Consider the following 26,486-nt stretch of genomic DNA (forward strand, 5'->3'; position numbering starts at 1 on the left):
TATTTACTACAGCCATAATATATTTAACTCTATTTAACCCCTGAGTGCTGTGTACAAAAACAATTGTCTGAGTAAAAACTAATCAAATTCGAGCCAAATCAGACAAATCAGACAAAATTTTGAATTGTATGTCATGTCCTAACTGATTGTATTCTTACTGTATACTTCTTTATCACTATACAGTTATTTTGAGGAAAGTGCATCTTTACTTGCCTCTTTTTATATCTCCTACTTGGACCAGTATGTGTGCCAAAAACGGTCCGGACCGTTTTTGAGAATCCAAACGAGGAGTGCCGAAAACGGTCCGGACCGTTTTTGACCCAATTTTATTTTTATACGTGGGGCCCACGTGGGGCGCTCTAACGAAACTTTGGGATTATCCAAGGAGTTTCTGAGAAAGAGAGGCCGGATGTGGATCCATGTCAAAAATCCTTCCGGTCGGCCTTTCCAATGTTAACTCCTTGACTAAAAGCTTAATATCTCCATTTCTTTTTAACGTGGTGGTAGCGAGACGTTTTCGATCGGCGATCACTCTGCAATGGAGGATCGCGTTAGAAATATTATTGTTCCAGGCGTTAGTCGGGACCCTCCGCCGTCTCGCACGCACGCTTTGTTTACATGCACTTCCACGTCGGGGCTTCTACAGCACGAAACGTATCAACGTAAGTGGATGGAAGAATAGTAGGCACTGAACGTATAATATTTTAATAAACCTCTGGCACCCGACGTGTTAAGACAGAGGAATGCAGTCTTACAAAAGCTTACACAAGCAGACAAAGGGAATGTCCCTCCTAATCTCTCATTGGGACGGAGTTAGTAGGTTACATGGTTTTGTCATAGAACCCTGTTCTTTGTTATATTGTAGTGGACTTACTGTATTAGCTATACTAAGTTAGATCACACAGTTAACCACTTTAACCCTGTCGTCCCAATTTTGGACATTGTATTATAGGCACAAATAAAATAAAGAATTTAAAACATTTTTGTCTGATCTGAGCTCAGTGCTCAAGTTCAACTTGGCTCAGTATAGGTTACTTCAGTTCAGTACTGTGAAATAGTGTGTTAGTGAGGTTTTTGGGCTGGCTTATGCATCTTATTGCTTTTCCTGTACTGTATGTACCTCTCTCTACTCATTTATTCGTATCGCTTCATCATTCTCTTTCTCTCTCCCTCCCTAACCCCAATTACCTTCTCTCCTCAAACCCCTCCTCCTCTCTCTATCCAGTGACCCACAAGCACCACTTTGTTGACGGGGCCCTGCTCTACCAGTTCCGGATGAACTTCCGTCGCCGGCGGCGATTAATTGAGCTGCTTAATGAGCGTGGCCGCAGCATCCCAGAAAACCACGACAGCCCCTTCTGTCTCCGCAAACAGAACTCTGACGGAGGCAACACTAGCTTCCTCTCAGGTATACAACTTAGACAGACTATAACCCAAGCCTGCAGGCAAATACAGTCATGTGGTCACTTGGCACACACATGGACATGATCACATAGACAGTGATTGGCAGACACACGCACATGCATGTTTCAGGGTCCCCACGGTCATGAAATTCCTGGAAATATTTTGAAATAAAAAAATAAAAAAATCCAGTACTGGAAAAGTTTTGGAATTGATCAAAGGTCCTGGAATTTATCAAGGGTCCTGGAAAAATATTTGGCTATGCATTGTTTTTGGCTATTTTTTTTTTTTAATACAAAACATTTTCATAAACATGTATAACATTACACAAAATATGTAACATAAGTAGTTTTTCGCCGAACGGGCTGTGTAACACCCCATCCGCACTGCCAGCGATGCGACGTGATGCGACGTGACGCGAAGCGAGCGGGCGATGAAATCTCATTAAAATACATGTTTTTGAATGAGACCGTCCTGACCTACCGTGAGCGACAACGAACCGTGCAACGACGTCGTCCACCCCTCCTATTTTCGCTCGCAGGGTCACTATGCCCTAATTTTGCACGAAATGTTGAATGAAATTGTACTATCTTATATTCTATGCTTTATTTTTGCTACACTGCCTATCTTTGGGCATTGTACATAGGAGTAAGAGACACATTATTGCGCTGAATGATTGTTTAATAGGCCTGGAAATTGGGCTAAATATTCTGGAAAAGTTTTGGAAAAGTTTTGGAAATTCATTGCTAAAAATGTGTGGGGACCCTGATGTTTGTACACATACAGCCACTCACAAACGCATAATGCACCTTGCAGATCTTTATGGAAACCGCATAGTTGCATATTTACACATTACTTGGTCCTTAAAGCTTATCGTAAATACTTTACATGTGTGCACATCCACAACCACATATCCCTTGATCTGATGTTGATAGAGGACTTTGAGTTTTCGGTAGAAGAACACCTTGCTATGACAAGAAAAGTGGAATAACTGTTTGACTTCATTTATTTTACACACACTCATGCACACACAAACAGACACACATACACCTCAGTTTTTATTTGGTCCATTTGTGTAGTCTTAGTATTCATTTAAGTCAACAGCCATGTGTGGTTTTATGGAAATGTGTGTTAATGTTGATCCATAGCTGCGCGTTTGACAAAATGTGGTTTGGACAGCTGACAGTCCTGTGGGCAGAGGTCATACTGCTTTGGACAGTCAGTGTGCCTATTAGTTTGCTTATGCAGTGTTTGCTTTCAGGCTGGACTTACGTCCACACTAACCATAGTAGAAATTTGACAGAGCAACTTTCACTTATAGTTGAGTAATATTTGACCAGGAGTACTTTGACTCAAGTACTAGGGTTGAGTCCTTTGTCCACCACTGACATTTAGGCATACTGTATTATCTTTTAAAGTTAGGGTAAGTGTTAAGGTTAGTGTAAGGGTTAAGGCTAGGCATGTATGTATCTGTTACGGTTAAGGTCAGGATAAGGCTAGGCATACTGTATGTTACGGTTAACGACTTGAACTTGAGATTTGGTGTAGACGGACAAAAGCGGCCCGAGTACAGTTGTAACTCTGTTTCACTAAGACTAGAGGGTTTAAGTGGTTATGGTTAGGATAAGTTCTTCTTGATTATAATTAATCTGTCCACCGTCTCTCTCCCTCATTCTGTCTCACACCGTCTCTCTACCAGTGAGCCCCACGAAGGAGATCAAATTGATAGTGGGTGTTCGTCGTAGCAGTATGAGTAGCAGTTGTGGTAGTAGTGGTTACTACAGTAGCAGTCCAACGCTGAGCAGCAGTCCTCCTGTGCTCTGTAACCCCAAGTCTGGTAAGAACACACACACACACACACACACACACACACACACACACACACACACACACACACACACACACACACACACACACACACACACACACACACACACAGATTTGCACAGATGAACACACAAATCATACACCGTCTTGGTTGAATTTGTAGTGCCCCCAAATCACTGGCTACAGACAGTGGATACACACATTCTAGATAAGATGAAAGATTATACCACTCTAGCTAGATAGATCCGCCATGCTGCTCTTACTTCCATGAAGAGTGCCCTTGACATTTCACTGTGCCATGGGCCTCAAAGGTCTTTCCATATCTTGAATAAAGTCTCCCCCGGAGGTAATTCAGATTAGTCACTCGAGTGCGTGCGTGCATGCATGCATGTGTGTACGCACACAGCAGAAATGTAACATTTTTGGCATTCTGACACTTACACACTGTGGTATGTGTGCTGTTTGCAAAACAGAAAAGTACATGATAAGATAAGACTTTTGATAAGACATTGAGCGTATTGATTTTGAGTAATTGTGTTGGGCCTACACTGTAAAATCATGAGTGTTAGGGGTGTGCCGATATATCGTCCCGCGATATATCGCGATACGTTTTTTTTTTTTTTTTGGGGGGGGGGGGGGGGGGCTAGTGAAAGTTAGAGGAGTTAGACAAGTAGACAATAAAGTTTGACTGACCTGCCCTAGTTGTTTATTTTGGGCTTTGGGATTTTTATAGACCTGGTTGCTTGTTGTTAGTTACTTTAACATTTTTGTTGCAGTTCAATAAAACAATGCAACTATAATGCAAAAACAGAATTATTTGTTTGCATTTGCTTTTTTTCTCCCCCATATATTTTCATAATAAAAAAGTGCGTATCGTATCGAAGTTGTGAGCCAAATATCGTAACGTATCGTTTGGTGAAATTAGTGTATCGGCACACCCCTAATGAGTGTTGATTTAATGCTGTGTAACATTCATTTTAGTAGTCTTTTTGGCGACGCCTCTAGTACTGTAGCTCAGTTGTCATTACAGGAAGTACCGCTCAAAAGGGTATGCTCCATTTCTAGTTTTCACTAGAAATGTGTTGATGGAATTACACTTTAGAGTTTAGGGTATTAGAAAAAAGTGCATCTTTCATTAAAGACAGGATTACTGTTAGTCAGCTATTTACACAAAGATTACAGTCAGGCGGATGAAGTGGGGGAGGGAAGGAGAAGAGATGAACGTGAGATGAAGGGAAAATACAGACACTGTGTGCATGTGCATGTGTGTATGTGTACGTGTGTGTGTGTGTGCCAGAGTAGCCGGCAGGAAGACGTACACCCGTGGGGACAGACAGGGACTAATGCCAGCAGGCAGGCTTCTCTCTCACACACATACGCCTCCTGACTGTAACCAATCACAGGCCTTGGACAGCACCATGGTAATCCAGCTGAGTTCTGAACTATTAGCAGTAAGAGAGAGAATACTGGAGGCAGAAACAAGCACACACACACACACACACACACACACACACACACACACACACACACACACACACACATACACTTGATATTCCGTAGATCAGTGTTTCCAAAACAATGGGTTGGGATGGGTCCAAACCCATTGTTTGGGTCGAGGACCCGTTTTTATGGGTCACAACGTGTAAATGCCTTTTTTAAGTTTTAAGTTTTTACATGAAAATAGCATTTCATACATGAAAAGACAGAATTATGTGTAAATTCTCATTCACAAAAAAATCTAAACTGTTTGAAAGTTTCACAGTATCTTCCATGAAGGGGAAGGACAGAAGGTTTCTACCACAGTATTTGACTAAAGCGAGAGACACAGAGCTCTATGTAGTATGTTCTGTTAGCCTTTTCAGAAAGGGAAGGGGCCCCATGTCTTTGCCCCTCCATTGGGCCCTGTTTTCTTAGTGTTCATGAAAGGCACTTAAAATAGAGAGAGTAGAGGAAAAGGGGGAGAAGGAGGAGAGCCTTACAAATGAAGAAGGCCCCCTGTGTAATGGATGAAGGCATAGACAGGAAGAGCTCTTGTTCCTGTGCTATAGGAACATGACGAGGTTCACTGCACTTTTAACTGACCTCATGTGGTAACTAGAAAAAGTGTCTCCGCCAGGTCAGGTAGGTTATTGTGGCTCCCTGGTGGCAAAATGATAGGCCAATGTGAAAAGGGTGTCATTTCTTCCTAGGCTTTTCATCACACGCTGCGTTCATGATTTGGGGCATTTTGTTCAAAACGGAGCAATCCTGCAAACTTTGGAAGCCAATGTTAGCCAATCAGGATGGAATATGAAATATCGGATAGATCCGCCTTGATCACATGACTATAGAGATACTGTGTACCGATTTGCGTGATGTTTGGACAAAATATAAAAAAGTGTGTTTTGCAATAAATCTGCCTCCTGGTGGCGCTATAACAGGCCAATGTGAAAAATGCAGGGCAGAGGTTCTGCTCTGGCGCCCAGGGAGTGTGTGTGTGCACAGTTTCGCTGCGATCGGGGCCAACTGTGCTGTTCACAGACAGAAGGACACACGGACACACAAGGACACAAGGACGGACGGACAGGATGCAAAACATAGTCTCTGCCTCGCCTTCGGCCTGGCGGAATCAAACAGAGACAGTAACTGTAGTCCTCTACATGTTTTACCTGCAAATATAAACTACATTACTGATTATCAACCGGGCAAGGCAGCCTACCGTAGTATCAAGGGCCAGACCACCAGGTTTATGAACAGTTTATACCCGGCTACCATCGGACTGTTGAACAAGGCATGACCACCGCCTGTCATCAGGCTGTCCTTGTACTTTTGCTTTCCTCATGGACCTTGGTTGAGCTTGACATTCAGAATCAGAATCAACTTTATTGTCACATCACAGGTTTACAGGTGTAAAACGGGGTGAAATTTGTACGATTTATGTACGGTAGATATTTACACATAGTATATCTATCCGGGCGGTAAGTACCTGAGGTAAGACATAAGGTGCAGTAAAGACATCAGGTGAGTGAGCATAGCAGCAGGGATATGCAATGGACGTTAGTTAAGGTGCGAGAATAAGACAAATCAGCGTGTTGTACATGGGATTAAGGTGCAGAGTGTCAGTGCGTGTCAACCGCATAGCACGTAAGGTAGCTGTCACTGGTATAATCCACAGGTAGCTCCATGATGAGTAAGAGCAAAGTGCGAACAAGTCCAACTCACTGTCCCGGGTATAATCGATTCTATTCGACAGATACCTGTAGGTCCACGAGGAAGAGCAAAAGGTCCAAGTCCAGCCTGACCACAGGCTGTGACACTCGCTTGCATCTTAATCTCATGCACAAGGCACTGATACTCTTCTTGCACCTTAATGTCTATATTATATACTAGCTATAGTATACACTAGCTGCTATGCTCATGCACCTTATTACTAATACCTAATGTACATAATGTTCGGATGAATACGCTATGTGTAAATATGTAGATTCCTTGTTGTCTTTCTTTGATTCCTGCTTTTTTTCTTCCCTTCCCCCCTCTTTCTTTTCTTTCTATTTCTGGAAACAATAAAAAAGATTATGGAGCTTGCACAAAAACTATCTCCACCCACTGCTTTACACCTGTAAACCTGTGATGTGACAATAAAGATGATTCTGATTCATTTGATTTATTTTCAATTTTCACTGTATCAAGACAGTTTTGTCTTGTTAAGATAAATATTTTCAACATGGATGAAGTGGATGAAGCGGATAAAGCTATCTCTATATCTGACCTGACATAACTGGACTGTTCTTGGAATAAAGGGGGGTAATGTGCAAGTTACTCAAATTAGTTAAAATTATTTATTAAAGTATTTAATTCTCTCTTGTTAAATAAACAAGTGTTGAACTGAGAAAGAGCATCTGGGCTCAGCAAATGGGTAAACAAGCAACACATGGGTGTTTTTTAGTTTATTCCATCACAGCAGCGGTTCAACAACCCGCAGACACAATTTGAGAGTTCACAGTCAAGCCTTGCATTTTGTTGTCAAACTGAATGAGATATTGAGATGTTTATTTCTGAGAAGGACTATTTTTAGACTCCTAAAATGGCGCGATGATACACTGTGCACTGTGTTGTGAACATGTATGCTCCGTGATGGTGTGAGAGGTTCCATTATTTTGGTAGGTCAGCTAGCACTCTTTGAAAAGAGTCTTGTGTACTCCCTATCTTTTTTTTTTTCCATTAACTTTTTATTGGATTTTTCAGAAAACAAACATACACAAAAAGCAAAAGACAGCACATTACTAACAAACAAACCGAACATACAAAACATACAAATACAAACATATAAGGGGAGGAAACTGTCTCTCTACTTGGTCACTTATTTACTAGTTATGCATACATATAATCCATACACTTGGTCACATCTTCAAAAACGGAGAACAAAAGGTCCATTAATGGGACAAATTCGACGTGCATCTTATTCAATATGGTCAATCAGAGAAAAATAAAGGAAATTCAATAAAAATAACTGAAATCAAATAAAATCTGGTCTTAATGTAGAGACATGAGTAAGCCATTTAAACCAGTTGTCCATGAAGACTTCAGTCTGACCTCTAAAGCTAAATGTAATTCTCTCCATAATAAATATATTATAGATTAAATCAATCCACTCATTTATAGTTGGTATAACGTTCGTAAGCCATTTTTTAGTTAACGCCTTTTTTGACGCTACTAGTAATACCCTTAACAAATATTGATCTTGCTTAGTACAATGCAGTTCTTCTAAGTCAGCAAGATACATGGTTTTAAAATCAAAATTGATTTCAATTCCTATAACGGCTTCCAGGACACTGTGGACACTTCTCCAAAATGGGACAACAGAAGAGCAACCCCAAAAAATATGAAAATGGTTCGCCATCGTCTCCCCACATGATCTCCAACAATCAGATATTGAATATCTTCTTTTCTGTGCTGGAGTGCAAAAGAAACGGGTCACATTCTTCCAGCTGAATTCTCTCCATGTGGGGGAACTAGTCATTTTCCATTGGTGTTTGCATATCCTGTCCCATTCTTCCGTAGTTATTGTAAGATTGCTCTCTGCTTCCCATCTTGCTTTAATATTCAGAGTATTATCTCCTTTCAAATTTTGAAGGACCACATATAGTTTTGATACTATCTTTTGATAAGTAGAGTCTTCATATGCATTTTGGAAAAGCTCAATGATCTCTACTCCCAGTGTACCTTCTCTTCTCAATAGTTTCCTATTTATAAAGTCTCGGATTTGCAGGTACCTGAAAAGGTCCTGATTCTGTAAATTAAACTTGTCTTTCAGGTCCTGGAAGCTCATAACAATACCTTGCTTTAAAAGTGTACAATATGCAGAAAGGCCATTCCCAATCCAACCTTTAAACCTCATGTCATATATACTAGGCCTGAAGTCTGAGTCATGTGCAAACCATTTGAGAATTCCAATTTTATCCTTCAACTGATACCTCCTAATTATTTCACTCCACACCCTCAATGAACCTGCTATCATCAAATTTTTAGGGTCTGATAGGTGTTTAACTAAGGATGGGTCTCCTACCAACATGTTAATAGGTAGACCCCTCCCCATCGAACCTTCTATGTCCTTCCATCTTGATCTATAACTCGGCTTACACCATCCAATCAGTGGTCGGATTTGAGCTGCTCTGTAGTAGTCCCTCAAACATGGAAGGGCCAATCCCCCTTTTTCCTTTGATAATTGTAATGTCTTGAACCTCACTCTAGGTTTTTTCCCCGCCCAAATGAATCTAGAGATAACTTTATCCCACTCAGAGAAGTACTGCTCTGGTTTTCCAATAGGAACTGATAGAAATAGATACAAAAGTCTTGGTAAAACATTCATTTTTACAGATTCTATGCGAGAGCTTATATTTAAATATGGAATTAAATCCCATCTATTGATATCGGCTAATATGTCCCTCCTGAGGGGGTCATAATTTAACTCTTCTAATTTGGATAAATCTTTTGGTAGTATAATGCCTAGATATTTCACAGATTGTTTGTCCCACCCAATTTTGTACCTAGAGCGAAGGTCTTGAGGGGGATTGTAATACATGCAGAGAGCCTGTGTTTTTTGTTCATTTAATTTGTACCCTGAATATGACCCATATTCACCCAGCACAGACATCAATGCAGGCAAGGTCTCTGTCGGGCACGAAAGATACAACAAAATATCGTCCGCGAACAAAGCCAGTTTTTGTTCACCTGCTGGCATTAATATACCTTTAATCGAATTATTCTGTCTAATCCATTGTGCCAGAGGCTCAATAAAAATTGCGAATAATACTGGCGAAATCGGACAGCCCTGCCTAGAAGACCTTTCCAACAAGAAGGAGTCTGTGAGCTCACCATTGATTTTCAATCTAGCTGATGGTCTACTGTAAAGGGACTCTACTGTCTTAATAAACACCTGGTCAAATCCAAATTTTTCCATAACTGTAAACAAAAATTTCCAACGGACGGAATCAAATGCCTTAAACGAATCAATACTTATCAACATAGCTGGTATCTTATTCTGATTTATATGATTAATAACATGAATGGATCTTCTAATATTATCATGAGTTTGACGGGATGAAACAAAACCTGTTTGGTCCAAATGAATAATTTCGGGTATGATATTTTCAAGTCTTCGAGCCAAAATTGATGTGAACAGTTTATAATCCACATTTAATACACTAATTGGTCTATAATTTCCACAATCTAATTTGTCTTTACCTCCCTTAGGTATGACTGAGATAATCGCTTCATTCCATGATGCTGGAATCTCATTTTTTGTCAGGACCCAGTTGAAGGCCTTTTGTAAAATAGGTGTCAAAACCTCTTTCAGGGCTTTATACCATTCTGAACTAAATCCATCCGTACCCGGTGACTTATTAGCTTTCAACCTGGCTATAGCCGAATAAATCTCTTCTTCTGATATTAGTGACTTTAAATTCTTGTTTTGATCAGCTGTGAGAGTTGGTAAATTTAGTGAGTTGAGTAGGCTATGCATCTGTTCATCATTGGCGACATGAGGCTGAGAGTAAAGTTTTTTATAGTAGTCTGTAAAACATTTTTTTATTTCCTCTAATCCATGATGTGTAACCTTAGTACTTGAATCTGTTATTTTATATATTGTATTATCTGCTTGTTGTTTTCTGAGTTTATATGCCAATAATTTTGTGTATTTGCTCCCTCCTTCATAGTATTTTTGTTTAGTATACATCATTTTCTTCTGAATTTCTTGGTTATATAACTGGTCAATTTGATTTCTCTTGGTTGCTAATTCCACCTTGATTCTAGGATCAATTGAGTCCTTATGTTTTGTTTCAAGGTTTTTCAGCTCTATTTGTAATGTATTGAGTCTTTCTGTTCTTTGTCTTTTAAGAAAAGATGCTAATGCAATCACCTTACCCCTCATTACCGCTTTACAACAGTCCAAGAGTACTGGTGGGGACACCTCACCGTTATCATTAATCTCTAGATAATCCTTTATATCCTTCGTAAACTGTTCTATTCTCTGTTCATTCAATATACTTGGATTGAACCTCCAAAGCGTGTTCCTTTTTCTATTTGTTGTAGCCAGGGAAAGATACACTGGGCAATGATCAGAAAGATCCATTGTTCCAATTTGACATTTTTGCACCTTATTTATATCCGTTCCAAATAATAAATGATAATCTAGTCTACTATAGCTCGAATGTGGGGATGAAAAGTGGGTATAGTTTCTAAGTGATGGATTCATATGTCTCCAGACATCCACCAGTCCCAATTCTGAAATTACTGAGTTTATCTTTTTTGTTATTCTATTAGATTGCGCTGGTCTCCGTCCTGAGGAGTCGAGGGGTCCCAAAGTTATGTTCAGATCTCCCGAACACACAAGGACCCCCTGCGCCTCTGTTGCTATCCTGTCAAATATTTGCATATAAAAGGCTGAATCTGAATTTGGGGGGATATATATATTATAAAAGGTAAACATATTTCCATCAATTCTTCCTCTGATCATTACAAATCTCCCTTCTCTATCCTTGATAGTTGAGATATGATCATACATTACTTTCCCAGAGATTAGTATAGCTACTCCTCTAGTATGTCTTGAACCATTTGAAGATGCATAAACATATTTAAATCCCTGTCTTTTGAGTTTTTCATGTTCCAGCCCTGTCATATGCGTTTCCTGAAGGAAAGCTACATCTATGTTTTCTTTTTTTAATTTTGAGATAATTTTCCTCTGCTTAACCGGATTAAGAAGCCCATTGACATTCAAAGAGATGAAATTTATCATATTATATCAGTAGTTAAATGCAACCAAATATTTCCAGTGCTATGTCGTATAAGATAGTAACCATCATGAATATGATTCACATTAAACAAATCAGAATAAAACAGAATCCCCCTTATTGAAACAAAAAACACACATGTATGACAACACAAAGCTTCCTTGGGTGACAGGTCTATGAACCTGATAAATCCCCTGTTGGAGGGAGGAGGGTAAAAGCCCATCCAAGGGGTTGGGGCCCTCCCTAGTGGTGGAATGCTAAAATCACACCCACATTCCATTCCTACTAGAAAAGTCCAACTAAACTAAATCAAAATGCTAATCCACTCAATCAGTGATCAGAAAAAAACGAAAAACAAAGGACATGTTGCCTTACTTATATTACCAAGAACGGGTAACCTCTGAAGTTTTATGCTTAAACTCCCAAATCTTCACTTCACTTGCTTCTAGTCGCAGCTGGTTGCCATGTGAACGCCCTCCGTATGACCCCTTCCACGTCACCGTCAGGGTCCTCCGTTGGAACAGTCACTGGGATTCCCCTCTGGATCATCTCTTGTGCAGCAGCCCTGGCGTCTTCATATGTCCGTGTCCCGTTGCTCCATTTAATACGGATTTTTGTGAATGGGGTTTGGAATCCTATGCCCTTTTGTTTGAGCACTTTTCTAATTTCTCCATAAGATCTGCGTTTAACCATCACCTCGTTTGGGTAGTCATGATCAAAGAAGCACTGCTTGGCATTAACGTGAACCTTGTTTTTCCAGGCCAGGTGTAGAACAGCCTCCTTAACCTCAAATTGCAGAAAGTTCACGATAATAGACCTTGCTTTGTCACCAGGTGCTGGCTTCTTTGCCAAAGATCTATGGGCGCGCTGGATCTGGAGAGGCACGTCTTTTAATGGAAGCTGTGTAGTTAACAAATTGTCCACAAACTTGATCATCGAGTCTCCCTCAGAATCTTCATCCACTGAATAAATTCTTAAATTATTTCTCCGGGATCTGCCCTCCAAATCGATAACCTTTTCCCGTAGCTTGCGTTGTTCTTTTAGCAGACCCAGGAGCACGTCCTTGGACACGGTGCCACTTGCTTCCACATCCGAAATGCGTTGCTCTGCCTCGGCTATTGATTGACCGTGAGACTGGAGCGTCTCTCCCACCGTTGTTAGCTTGCTGTTGATTTCTTGTTTTAGCGCCGACATCTCCTCCTTAAAGTCCTTTTTCAGGTCCCCTTTAAGCTCAGAAATCGATGCCAGTATTTCTCTTCTGAAGTCGCGGAGATCTTTTGAAAGCGAGGCCATTTCGTTACCGTGTCCAGAGGGTTCCCCAGCTGCTTGGGCGCCGCCATTATCCACATGTTCTTGTACTGGCTCCATCGGGGTTTTTTTTGGAGTAGCTGTTTGTTCAGTTACCCACTGTCTCAAATTCCTTTGACTTTTCCTAGGTTTACCCCCACTCATATCTTATACATTCGAAAGTTTTTTTATCACAGTTTTTCGAGTGGGGAGTTTAATTATAACTTGATTGAGGGAGAGCAAACGATTACGCGTCTGCCTCAGTCATGGCTGCTACCGGAAGTCCCGTGTACTCCCTATCTTAACCACTATCTGTCTGAAACCCACAATAACACATTGAACAGGAAGATGTATTTCCCCTGTGCTTCACATTGACGTTAGTAATGGTGCATTTTGACGTGATTAGAGAGAATACCAGTCTGTGCATCCATATGTGAGCAATTTTAGCAACAGTGTAAACAAACATTTCCTATGAAATGAACAGTGCTTGGCTTATGTATTGTAATTTCTAGTACTGTACATGAGAACTTGCTTATAATTGATATCAAAGATATAAGATAAGATATGCTTGTATAATTTACCTATGGCCCTTTGGTTAAGGTGCTGTTAGATTCATTTTGAAGGTGGAATTATTTTACATCAGATCAGATCAGAGTTTCACAGAGAGATTATGGAAATGAATGGATCAAGAGGATAAAGCTCTCTCTTGCCCTCCGTCTCCCATGCTCTTGTTCTCTATTGCTCTCTCGCTCTCGCTCACGGTCATAAGATTAAATACTGTCCCGGAAGCTGACTTTATTTCTATCGTGACACATACACTGAGGTCAGCTCTGTGCTGAGTGGAATGCAGTGGTTAGCAGGCCAGCTAGGGCCAAAGGGTATGTGTTTTGGTAAACCTCAGGATTTCACCAGATTCTAGAGCTGAATGAAACACTACCTTAGTACATTTTAAAATATATACAAAATAAATAGTGCTTTAGCTTACAGGTATCTAACTTATCTTTTAAGTAAAAGTCTACACTTAAGGTTAGTTTCTTAAATAACCTCAAGGAAAGATAAATCAAATGCACCTCACATGGATCCAATATTTGAATTTTATTTTGTCAGTTTGTCCTTGGCTAATAGCGCAAACAGTGGCAGATGAGTGTGATTTTATTTATAAACATCATAGTATCTCACCTGAAACTTTGGGACACTGAACTCTTGTATACTTCCATTAATGTTATGCATTGTATATCATCTCAAATAAGAATGTAAGGGGTTAGGCTAGGACAAAGTTGAATGGAGAAATGAGTTGAGGAAGTTGGAGGAGGGGTGTCTCTGCTGTGTCAGGAAGCAACGTGCCTCCAGGCACTCTGTTAACATGTGATGAACACAAACAGGCATTTTTTGCACACACACACACACACACACACACACACACACACACACACACACACACACACACACACACACACACACATTGTTGTCGTATGTTTATCTGTGTGTATGTGTGCGTGTGCGCATTTGCTTGGGTGTATAACTGTGAGTGTGTTTATGTGTATGTCACTAATAAATAACAGTATGTGTACAGTAAAACCTTTGACCCTGTGTGTATTTCTTTGCAGTTTTGAAGAGACAAGTGAGTCCAGAGGAGCTTCAGACACCAGGAGGACCCTACATAAAGAAGACATTCACAGTATGACGCTCTCTCTCTCTCTCTCTCTCTCTAACCCTGTCTTGGTCTGACAAAGCCTGCTGTAACACTTACTCACTATTCATTTGTGTATGAGGCAAGACGCACACTGTCACACAGATAAATAGATCTCGTGAGCATGCATAGACAGACAGACAGACAGACAGACAATGATTTGACCATGTAGCTGCTCTAAAGGTCAATTATATTTAAATGAGTATGGGTGCGGTAAGAGTTACTGCTACAGATAGGCTATGGCGTAAGGCAAGGCTGTTTTATTTGTATAGCACATTTCAACAATAGGGCAATTGAATTACACAGAAGATCAAGCAAAGGAAAACCAATTATACAATGACATCTGGATGCATAAAACAAAAGTAGTAAAACATACAAAATTAAAAAAGCAGATACAGGTACAATGCAGATGAGAAAGAAAAAGACTCAAAATCAAAGCAAGAAAAAGCGGCAAGCAGAAAGTTCTTTAGTTGTGTTTTAAAAGAAATGGCAGCAGACACCTGCAGTTTTCTGGGAGTTTGTTCCAGATATGTGGTGCATAAAAACTAAATGCTACTTCCCCACGTTTATTTATGGGACAGAAAGCAGACTTTAACCAGATGACCTGAGAGATCTGAATGGTTCATGATATCACACAAGATCAGAAATGTATTTTGGCCCTAAACCATTCAAAGCTTTATAGACCAACAATAGTAGTATTTTGAAATCAATTATTTGACACACAGGGAGCCAGTGTAAGGATTTAAGAACTGGTGTGATATGCTTTACTTCCTTGGTATTCGTAAGGACTTGAGCAGCAGCGTTCTGAACTGCAATCGTCTAATTGATTTTTTAGGGAGACCTAAAAAAGTCTACTGAAGATGAATGCATTAACAAGTTATACTGTAGATCCTGCTGAGACATAAGTCATTTAACCCGTGCTATATTTTTGAGGTGATAGTAGGCTGACTTTGTGATTGTGCTAATGTGGCTGTTTCAATTTAGGTCAGAGTCCATGACTACACCAAGGTTTTTGACTTGGCTAGAGGTTTTTAACATTACCGATTGGAGTTAGGTGCTGTCTTCCTTGGCTCCAGAAGCTCAAAATCCAATTGTTGATTTGTTCAATACATTTACTCAGTGTTTGTATTGGACCATAGTCCTCTGGTTATACGGTTATGTAGATTTGTGTATCGTCTGTATACTGTAACTATGGTAGCTTATTTTGTTGTTTTCCATAATCTGAACTAGTGGGAGCATGTAGATATTAGATAACAGTAGGGTCCCTAGAACGCATCCTTGCGGAACTCTGCATGTGATTTTTGTCCGCACAGATGTGTAATTAGCAATTGATACAAAATTGTCTCTGTTCTCTAAATATGATTCAAACCAGTTTAGTACTGTGCTAGAAAGTCCCACCCAGTTTTTCAATCTGTCTAGTTATATATTGTGGTTGACCTTGTCAAATGCAGCACTGAGATCTAGTAATACTAAGACCGAAAGTTTGCCACTGGCGTAGATGATTGCTCTCAGAGCAGACGCTATAAGTTTGAAATGCATACAGGAACCACACTTCTGATGGAGAGATGTGATTGATTGTACATGCATGTGTGTTTTAAAGATGATAAATATCCCTTTATTATCACAATGTTTACTGTCTGCAAATCCAAACACGATTTATATCTTTCTTTCCTCATCTTTGCAATATGAATACAATATACAATACAATATTAATACAACTTCAGCTACTTATTTGAATGTGGTTGAATATGGTCAATTAATCAGATCAAGGCTTAAGTGTGTTTATTTCTCTACGTTTGTTTAGTTAAACATGGAGTGCATCACCTGTTAGCATGAATCATTTTACAATCTGTTGACAGTAGATTTAGAAGTATGCTGATGAACAGCTGCTAACATTTTAGTCCAGAAGCTGAATGCCAGATACGTGCACATCTAAAATTACGCTTGGATGCTAACAGATGTGTTGTTGTTCAACCCCAGATCTTAGGCGACGCTGTGGGCTGGGGCTTTGTGGTGCGAGGCAACAAACCCTGTCACATCCAGGCCGTGGACCCCAGCGGGCCTGCTGCAGCTGCAGGGATGAAGGTATGATGGGCACTACAGAGATACAGGAATATTAATCTGTGTCACATGCCATGGATGACCTTGAGCACATCACTGCTGTTGCAACCAGCTTCAAGGAATGAGAGGAAGGGGGCAGAACAGACAGAGGACAGAGTTGGAGGTGCAGGAGAGAGTAGTATGTGCAGGAGAAAGTACTCCTACTTTCCTCCTACTCTCTCTTCCACCTCCTAGTCGCTCCTGCGACTGGGAGGTGGAGGAGAGAGTAGGAGGTGCAGGAGTAGGATGTAGAGGAGAGGGCAGTGAGAAATTAGTAAATGTTGCCAGATCTAAACTCCACTACAAATAGGGGAGGTTGAGGGAGGGATGGATGGAGGGAACATGTGAGAGAGGGAGGGAAAGAACGGAGGAAACTGGAACGCGGAGAGTAGGGAAAAGGAGGGAAAGAGGGAATTAAGTTAAAAGTATGATTGATGAAGGGATAGGGGTACAAAGAGGAGGAGGGACGCACTAGTGGTCCTGCAGCTGGCATGAAGGTATGCACACACACACACTGGCAGCAAGGAATGCTGGGAATGCAGAGCACAGTGGTGCTGATCCTATCCACAACATGGAAGCGGAGGGGAGGGGAGTTGGAGGAGAGAGAGGATGGTTTGAAGTGACAAAAACAGGCACGGGGAACCAGACGCAGGGGCTGTGAGAGACTAGATTAAGTCAGAAATACAAAGCATCAAATTATCAGTGTCTTACGTCTCCAGCAATTATACAGATACTTTACGAGAGTCGCGAAGGACGTTCTTGTTTCTTAAACTAACGTGCTTTGTACTGCATCAGCAGGCTTTGATTGGGGTTCATGAGAACATGACAAAACTGGGCTAATAAAAGATCATGTAAGATCTCAATTAACACATTGAATGCCAATCGCGTAGATCTACGCGAACCTATTTAAAGCCGCAGCGTGCCAGTCGCGTAGATCTACGCGAACCGCCGATTCCCATTGAAAGTGCCCCAGGTGCACTTTCCGAATTTTTTTGATCCATTTCCGTTTCCGGTTTCCGGTCGGAAACAGAATTATTCGGGTTCCGGTTTGTTCGATCGTATCCGCTTCCTGTCTGGGATCCTGTTTAAAACTCGATTTTCTCGGTTGTTGTTTTTCTCCTCGCTGATCACTGTTTATCGTTGATCGGCTGTATCTTCAAGATGGCGGCTCGCATTTGGAAACTGTTTTCGCTGGCCGTTTCTCACGGATCCGCTGTGTGTTTAGAACCAAATGAACGCGCACTTTTAACTTATTTAGCGAGGTCTGTGGCGACATGAAAAAAACAAAAAAACAACAATAAAACGCTGGCACTGGTGAGTACATTATGAGATTAAACTCTGGCATGGAATGTGTTAAAGAAACAATAGAAAACCAAATTGCTGTTGCGATGTGCTCCTACAACTGGGGGAAAAAAATGTAAGCACATCGCAGCGGTACACAGTAAAATCCCCAGTGTTCATGTATCCATTTGTAACTCCCAAAGTGCAAAAATGTTACCAAATAAACCCTTATTGGTCCTTTTGGATAAAACGCTCAGAGCTAAATTAAAATGAATTCTTAGGGTTACATTAATACAGATTTTGCTGTGTAAACAATAGGAATGAAGGAGCAAAGATACAAAAGGAGAACACAGGAACAGAACAGGTGGATAGGGAAGAGCGGCAGGACACTTGAGAGTATTGAAGGAGCAGGAGTCAGACTAACAGACTAGTAGTTCTGAAAGGGGAAGCAAACGATGGAAATACATATATATCACTTCTGTTTTTTTACTCCTCATAATATTGTATCCCTACAGCAACAAGTTGCCGAAAGGCATGACAAAAAAAAAAAAAAGCTTTGGATGCGCACTCCCTAGAGGCCAAGAAAAAACCTTTGCCCTGCATTTTTCACATCTGCCTTAGTGCCTTTTATAGCGTGTATGTAAAACATTTTTTTTATATTACTCCTTCAGATTTTATCTAAGTTTCACGGAAATCGATGCACATGATCTCTATTGTCATGTGATCCCGTGACCCGTTTGAACAAAATGCTGGCCCACAATAACCTACCTGACCTGGCAGGGACCTGTGCTCCGATGAGCACTTTTTTCTAGTTTATTCTACTTTTGGTTAAACTGTCGTTTTACTTGAGTTCAAACTTTATATGATTCCCTATGATTTGCTGGCATTAGTGGACCACATTCACACGGTGGCCATTTTGCTTTTACTTTTACATTTTGCTTTTATGCCTTACGATGGCCTATGGCATACAGTATGTTAAATATGGTCAATATTTCACATCAAACTATTAATTTGGTGATGCCTCATTCATACAGGTTGATGATTTTATTTGTGCTGAAATATTGACCATGTTTCAAAAAATTTGAGCTCATTCTATTCTATTCATTCATTCTATTCTATGTGGATGCACTCATAACACAAACAGCAGTTTAAATTAATGCGAATTAAACACTCCTGGTGTATAAGGACCTTTACAGTAAATGTCTCTTCGTTAATTTAATATACTGTACAGTACATGATGTGCAATACATCACTTGTTAGCATTAATCACTTTGTAATCTGTCGACAGTAGATTAGTAGGAGTATGCTGATAGGTCAACATTAATGCAGAACAGATGCTGAAACCCCACCCCATCGCGGTGGTGACAATTCAGTTAAAGTACTACTCTGTAAGCAAGCAGCATGGAGAACAAGATGACACCAGGCAGTATCACAGTATCACATAGAGAATATAGTACACAGGTCACATTACGTGACCAGAAGATACGAGTCATAACACATACAGAAACAAACAGTGTGATATGAATAAGTACACAATTAAACATGATGTCCGTCTATGTAGATGAGTTGTTCTTCAATGGTTGCATCCCGCACCATTGGGCATACAGTGTCCTGATATCCAGTGACCGTGGCGTCACAAGCATATCTGTATGCTTATGCACATGAGAGTGAATCGGTACAGATGCCCGTCAACAGATACAGGTCGAACTAAGGTCAAACAGATATCACTTAAGCCTAAGATATCTGCGTCCCTTTTGTGCCCATATAGATCTCTGTAGCTGTCCATCTAGCGACCTGTGTCCCTTTTATGCCAATATATGGAGATCCCTGATGTCATCAGTATATGCCCATATATGGGCATATCCATATATGGAGCTGACTGATTTGTTTGCGCCTGATGCCATGACGACACATTGAGGTTAGGCAACACAGTCCATATTTGAGCTGCATTGGGAACTCCTTATATAGTGATGGCTGAGTCATAGTGACATGAGCGTGATGACGTGGTCCGTCCGTCCGTCCGCCCTCCCGTTAGCCAATTTTAATATAGGATAGTTAACCAATCATCGTTTTGACATCTCTGGGGAGAGGAGAGCTCTTTTGGAAAAGGGGCCAGTAAATTAGGACTGTGTGTGAGTGTGTTCCCTTTAATAGCCTGCTGATCTAATCCACATTGAAGATAACTGCATCATGATCGTGTTGCACCAGCAGCAGCTACAAATAATGGCTGCCAAGTCTTGTCTTTATCGGCGTTGCCATACTGATTCACTAACGATAAGGCAGGTGGAGTCCTTGCATGATTGAGAAGTAATTTAGGTGTGTTTCTAAAGTTTCTGGTTGGTGTACAGTATGTCAGGCTTACTTTCCTCGTTCAAGCATGACCCTTGTGTCTGAAGCTCCCTACCAGCTCTCTATACTTGACTTGACTTCTAACTAATCTTATTCATGTCCGTCTGTTGGAGAACAACAGTGGAAATACAGTATGTTGGAGATACACTGTACAACATGTCCTAATCTTAGTTTGTTTATGGCTGTTGCTGCTTAGATACAGTATACATGCTTATTTCACCAACTTTCTCTCCTATACACAGTACCATCCTCAGTGTTTGTAACTGGACTTCTAAGGGTCCTGGTTCCATTTGTACACTCTGAGTAAAATTAACACTGAGGATTTTACTGTGTATCTGTATATGTATCTATCCGTTTCTTTCACAAAAGTTAATCTTTCTCTCTTCATGTACCCCCACCCCCCACGCTCCTCTATAGGTGTGTCAGTTTGTGGTGTCGGTGAACGGACTGAATGTCCTCTCGCTCGACTACCGGACCGTGAGTAACCTGATTCTAACCGGACCCAGGACGGTGGTCATGGAGGTCATGGAGGAGTAGATTGCTGAGGAGCAGGAGGAGAGACGGTCTTGTTGAAGAAATGGAGTTTGGAGAGATTATTGGAGAGATGTTATTTGGAACTGACGTTCAGATTGAGGTGTGGACCGCTCAACCCCAGAACCGCAGTCATGGAGAGACATGGGGAAAGAAGAGTGTGCTAGAGGGAAATAGTCACATAACTTGAGTCTTAACTACTTGTCACTTTCTATGTTGGTAGAAAAACATAGCCATTTCATTTTTGTTTCTGTCACTTCAAGGTCTTTGTATATTTGATATATAAAGTCGAGGTGAAATGTGAGTTTAAGAGATTGGGCATTTGGGAGTAGATGACTTAACTGTGTGGGTCAGTTCACTCTTAGCTTTTGAACACCCACATTATGAGAGTGAGAGTGGGAACCACTGCTATCAATGATGGAGTATCAAGGTCTTATTTGAACCCACAAATACTTGTGGTCTGAAATGGGAAGGCCCTTTATTGGGTCTGAAATTGTTTCTGACAGGGCAGTGGAATATAAGATCCTATCAAACTACAAATTGGGTACAAAAATGAGGAGCCTCCACGCGACCATTTGTTGAAAAGGTTTAAATCCCTTTTCTAATATATCGGAAGGATATATCATGTCGACACCTTCAGTGACCTCTCCCCTAGTTTCAGTCCCTCCCATCCACAATGGCCCTGCACTGCCCTCTACTGGCCCTCAAAGGAATCAACCTGGGAACAGTGAACGAGACAAAGTAGACGATATTGTGTTATCTGAGTTGCATTCTTTTTTTCAAACCGTTTTACCCAGCACAAAGCACAAAGGTGAAATTGGACATTTCTAAGAATCTGAATTTTCAACTTTATTGTCACATCACAGGTTTAAAGAAGTGGGTGAAATTATAGTTTTTCATTTGTGCTCCATTATGTTGTAGTTTTTGTGAGAAGAGAGAGGATAGGGGTAGAGTAAGAGCAGGAGAGAAAAGAAAAACGGGTTAGAAACAGGTCAAAAGCTAAGATATATACACAGATAGCATGTGTAGTAGCAGATATTTACATGATGTTTAGAGCATTTGCATCATATGCAGGTGTGTACATGTTCTTAAGAATATTAACATCATATGCAGGTTCTTATCAGCAAATAAATAAAGAATCACATTTACAGTCAGTCAACATCCCAACTAAAACAGGTGTCTGCTGCGAGTTGAGCCGAGGGACACCCCCTTTTTTTGTCTTACAACCTAAAATAGTTACTTTAATACTTGTCCTTATCCTCCCAAAGTATGACTTTAGTCTGCACTATCTAGTAGTTAGTGTAAGCTACAATAAATATAAATACACATTTTTTTTTCTATTTTAGTGCTTTTAGCCAATTTAGGCATTATCGTGATTCAATTTGGGAGCTTAGGTGAAAAGAACCTGTGCTGAATTTTGTATACATATAGGCAGGTTGGATGGTGAACCCAAAAAAGCTGAAACTTCATCATTCAGGTCTGGAAAATGTACTTCCCCCGCTAATATCAATGAAAAGATGTCACTGAAGACACAGCTTAGAGCTATTATATTCCATATTTACAGGTATATTCCAAAACATTATTGTATTCCCAAGAACTCATAGAGCTCATTGAATTTAGAGCAGAGCTCTATTGCTATGCTTTGATGTTTAGATATTAATGCTAAGGTGTTTTTGAAAAGCCCTGGCTAGATATAGTGTAATCTCTAGATTAATGGTTTAATCTAGTGTAATCTCTAGATTACACTACATCTGACACAATCTGCCGCTGACACAATCTCCAGTGTCAGTGGGGATGCCAAATAATGACAACACAGTCTGAAGGTACCTGTAATACTGGAGTTGACTAGACCGCTTGCTTCTTCCCATAATGTCCACTTCTAGACAAATGTTTATGTAAAAAAAATACTTTGATTCAAATCTTGTTTAATGTGGTTTTCCCACATAAAAAGTTCCCTCACTGAGAAATTCTGGATCTATGAATATTCAAATATGCAAATGTCACAGACCTCATGTCCCTCACGCCCACCACTGCTACTCAATGCAAAGTGGCTAATTTGTATATTGAGCCATGATAGGGTGGCAGGATTGGGGACATCACTGGCTCAGATTTTGAGGAATACAGAGAAAGCCCCCCCACCTCCAGTGGAAGAATGTGAAAAGGGTTCTCTGGTGGCAAGTTCAGCTCAATCTGTTTAGTCAAAGTCATGCCTCCATGAGGAGTTGTAGAAACAATAAGGTCTGATAATGGCGTGGATCTCGAAAGTCTTTGTACTGCCACTTGTATATTGTAGGTTCAATGTTTTTAATTGCATGTACAAACTTCTAAAAGTTGATTACACATTCATAGAATTCACACTGCCAGTTTCTGTTCAAATATATCATTTTGGTTTGTAAATAGAAATTGCACTGCATTTACTAATAGTCTGATTGTGATGCTAGTGATTCTAATTGATTTAATAAGTGGTGTATATAACAAAGTTTTTCAATATTTGAATGTCAAAGAAAATCCACTTCCTGAGATGAAACTGGACTCAGTTCTAGCCTCAGGTTAAACTAAATAAGGTTGTATTCTATCTAATATTAGGTAATATTACATTAGATAACATGTCTATATCCTACATTTAGGTGGACTCTGAGTGTCTATTGTGCCATCATAATATCTACGCTGGATAGAAAGAAATTGCTAAAAGTCTATTTCTATTGCCACACATGCACAAAGTATAGTCTAATAATCTGTCACAGTCATTCTTCCACTGTGCTTAAATGTGTTATTACACACACAGTTAAATGCATGATTCTTAAAAGATCTCCAAAGTGTTGTCTGATAGAACCAAGCTTTCCCTTAATCGTATTACAACTGTGATTTTATTTTTTCTACTTTCTTAACATACAGATTTAGACTTTGCAGAATTTCCACTTGCTATTATGTTTGTTACACTGCGACAGTGATATATGCCGGATAAAGAGACGTTTGCAATTTATACAACTTTTAATGCAACTATAGTAAAGATCTTAGTGCCGAAGTGTTTTGGAACTCTTCTTCAGATATTTGTGGTGGTGTTGTATACTGTACTAGCTGTTTATGCCTGTTGAATGGTTGCATGATGCTTTGTTCTGCTCATTTCAAACTTGCCCATTACTTTTGTTACATGGATGTTTCCAAATATTTTTTATAAAGCTCATGCTAAGTTCATGTACGAATGTTCTGGAAAGTTTGATTAAGAGTTAAGGGCCGCCAGTCAGACACAGTGGGAGGTTTAAACACACTGTCATTGGGCTCAACACAGTTATGGTTCTGTACCTTCAAAATCAAATCTGCTAATTCTGTTGCAAACATGTTGCTATAAAAATCACACATGATCACAGACAACATTCATTTATGGGTTTAAAATGTCAGATTCTCTCTACGATACTTATTTCCTTTAACTTGATAGCATGGGGTTTTTATTCAAATGGCCACAGATGGAATAGGATCATGCCTATTTTCAAGTCAACACCAGTTTAATTAGTCTTTGAATCAAAACACATGAAATTTTTTGATTGGGTATTGGTTTGTTGACTTTTATTCTATTGAATAAAACATATGGGCTGCATAAAAAGTGAGATAATTGGGAATAATTGAGGAAGAATTATGGATAACAATGGTCAGTAATAATGGACAAAACAATTATGTTACAATGTTAGTTAGTTTGTTTATGAATGATTTGCTTGGCTGTGCTGCCTTGAAATATTTTCTTTGTCATGGCCTTTGTAACAATGTTGTCTTTTGTCCTTTATAGAAATTTGCTGACTGTTCAACTTCAATAAGCTTGAAAACATTTGCCTTAAGAGCTTATTTTGCTGCTAATCACAGTGGGTAGTAATCTCTTCTTGATCCTATCTAAAAGCTAATGGGTTGATGCTAGCTATGCTATCTGGGAACTTTTACATCAGAAATCACTGCACATTGTTTGAGGTGATCATCTTTATATTCTACTGACAATCAATATTTTTACGCAACATTTCAATAGCATTTGAAAGCATTCTGTTCTATGCTGATCAGCTGTCATTTTGATATTTTGATTTTACTGACAGATTCTTCAATCTACATACACTTGCGGCCAGACTGAGGCCCCAAATATTGGACTGCTTTTATTTGTCCTTTTCTATCAAACGGTGAATGGGAGAATAAAGAAAACACATTAGATTCATGGTACCACATTCTGTATTTGGCAAATCAGCTACAGCTCATTTTGACATTCTGATGTGATACAATTCATCTTGTGTTTAATAAACATACTGATTTGATTCTAATCTGTGGTTCACTTTGTCTTCAAGCCTATTTGATTTTTATATTAAGTTATTTGGAACAGGGCTTTATTTTCAGGCTTTTGGGGTCACATTCATTCACCACTGAACTACGAAGTAATATGGAAATTAAAGTATTGCTTGCTGTGTCTGTGCGTGTGCGCACACACACACACACACACACACACACACACACACACACACACACACACACACAGACAGACAGACAGACAGACAGACAGACAGACAGACAGACAGACAGACAGACAGACACACACACACACACACTGAATACTGAATTTAACCCCAAACTACTGGTTTCAGTATGTTCCTGGCAAATAATTGATGGGCCCTTGGTATCATATTTGGGTGCTATAATAGAGCACCATCAGATACCACAAGGGGTGGCATTTCCAATCTGGTTTGGTCAAGTCAAATACCATGCCAATTATGATGTACTATCAGTCATGGATAGGGTCCTTTTGATTTGGCACCTGCAGCTGGGCTAATAAACAATTAGTCTTTAATTGACCTGATAATCGTTACATTCCTAACAGTAGCCAGTTTTTGCTTTGACACAGTCACTTAAACACAGCAAATTAACAACTCATTCACTGCCAGAATTATTTCTGGATGCGTTTGAAACACTGCCAGAGATTTTTAATTGAAAAAAAAAATTACTCAGGAGCCGAGATACAACATTTTTAAGTTTTAAGTTAACAAGGAAGTGGATGGGAGTCTAGAACTTCGAAAAATCATATCTCCTTGGTCTTTGGGTCAAATAAAAAAAAGAATAGGAAAAAAAATCGTTTTAGTCGTTCTAGGCAGGCATGGCTTATGGGACAAAAGTCGTTTTATTCGTTCTAGGCAGGGAATGTTAATATAATGGCTTTCCTGTGTCAATAGGGCTTTATTTTGAAAGGATGCATATATTTGCATCCTTTCAATCTCTAATAAACATTACATCAATTGTACCAGTAGGGGGTAGTATTGTACTATACTTCACAGTTTGTATGATGTAGCTTATATCAAATATCTTCTCATATAGAATACTACCATAATTGCCCCTCACCAGGCTGTGCTAATGTCCACAAGAAGGAAGAACATGCAGACAATGTATTTTTTACCCTCAACATGATTTCTACTGAGCTTTCATGTCATGATTCCCTATGTTGTTGTCAGCATCATGCTGAGTACTGATTACACTGTTGACAGCAGAGCAGAGTGACAGCAGGTTAATGGAGGAATCGGTGACACACGGGCCCCAGGGCATGCTTCCCACAGAGTCATCTCCTCTTATCTCTCTCTGTCTCTTTTCCTCATTCACACACACACACACACACACACACACACACACACACACACACACACACACACACACACACACACACACACACACACACACACACACACACACACACACACACACACACACACACACACACACACACACACACACACACA

General features: G+C 40.0%; 1 protein-coding gene across 3 annotated transcripts in view; it reads left to right on the top strand.

The window, feature by feature from the left end:
• deptor (DEP domain containing MTOR-interacting protein) overlaps positions 1-21,848 on the top strand; it is a 42,628-nt gene extending 20,780 nt beyond the window's left edge. For all 3 annotated transcript variants that reach the window (XM_080427036.1, XM_080427038.1, XM_080427037.1), the window contains exons 6-10: positions 1,226-1,408; positions 3,101-3,238; positions 14,390-14,460; positions 16,453-16,557; positions 20,620-21,848. In XM_080427036.1, coding sequence (XP_080283162.1) covers positions 1,226-1,408; positions 3,101-3,238; positions 14,390-14,460; positions 16,453-16,557; positions 20,620-20,739 — 617 coding nt within the window. In that variant the 3' untranslated portion in view covers positions 20,740-21,848. The remainder of the gene's footprint in view (positions 1-1,225; positions 1,409-3,100; positions 3,239-14,389; positions 14,461-16,452; positions 16,558-20,619) is intronic.
• Positions 21,849-26,486: the final 4,638 nt, after the last annotated feature.

Source organism: Gymnoscopelus braueri (assembly GCF_963280865.1).
Source record: "Gymnoscopelus braueri genome assembly, chromosome: 4".
NCBI lineage: Eukaryota > Metazoa > Chordata > Actinopteri > Myctophiformes > Myctophidae > Gymnoscopelus > Gymnoscopelus braueri.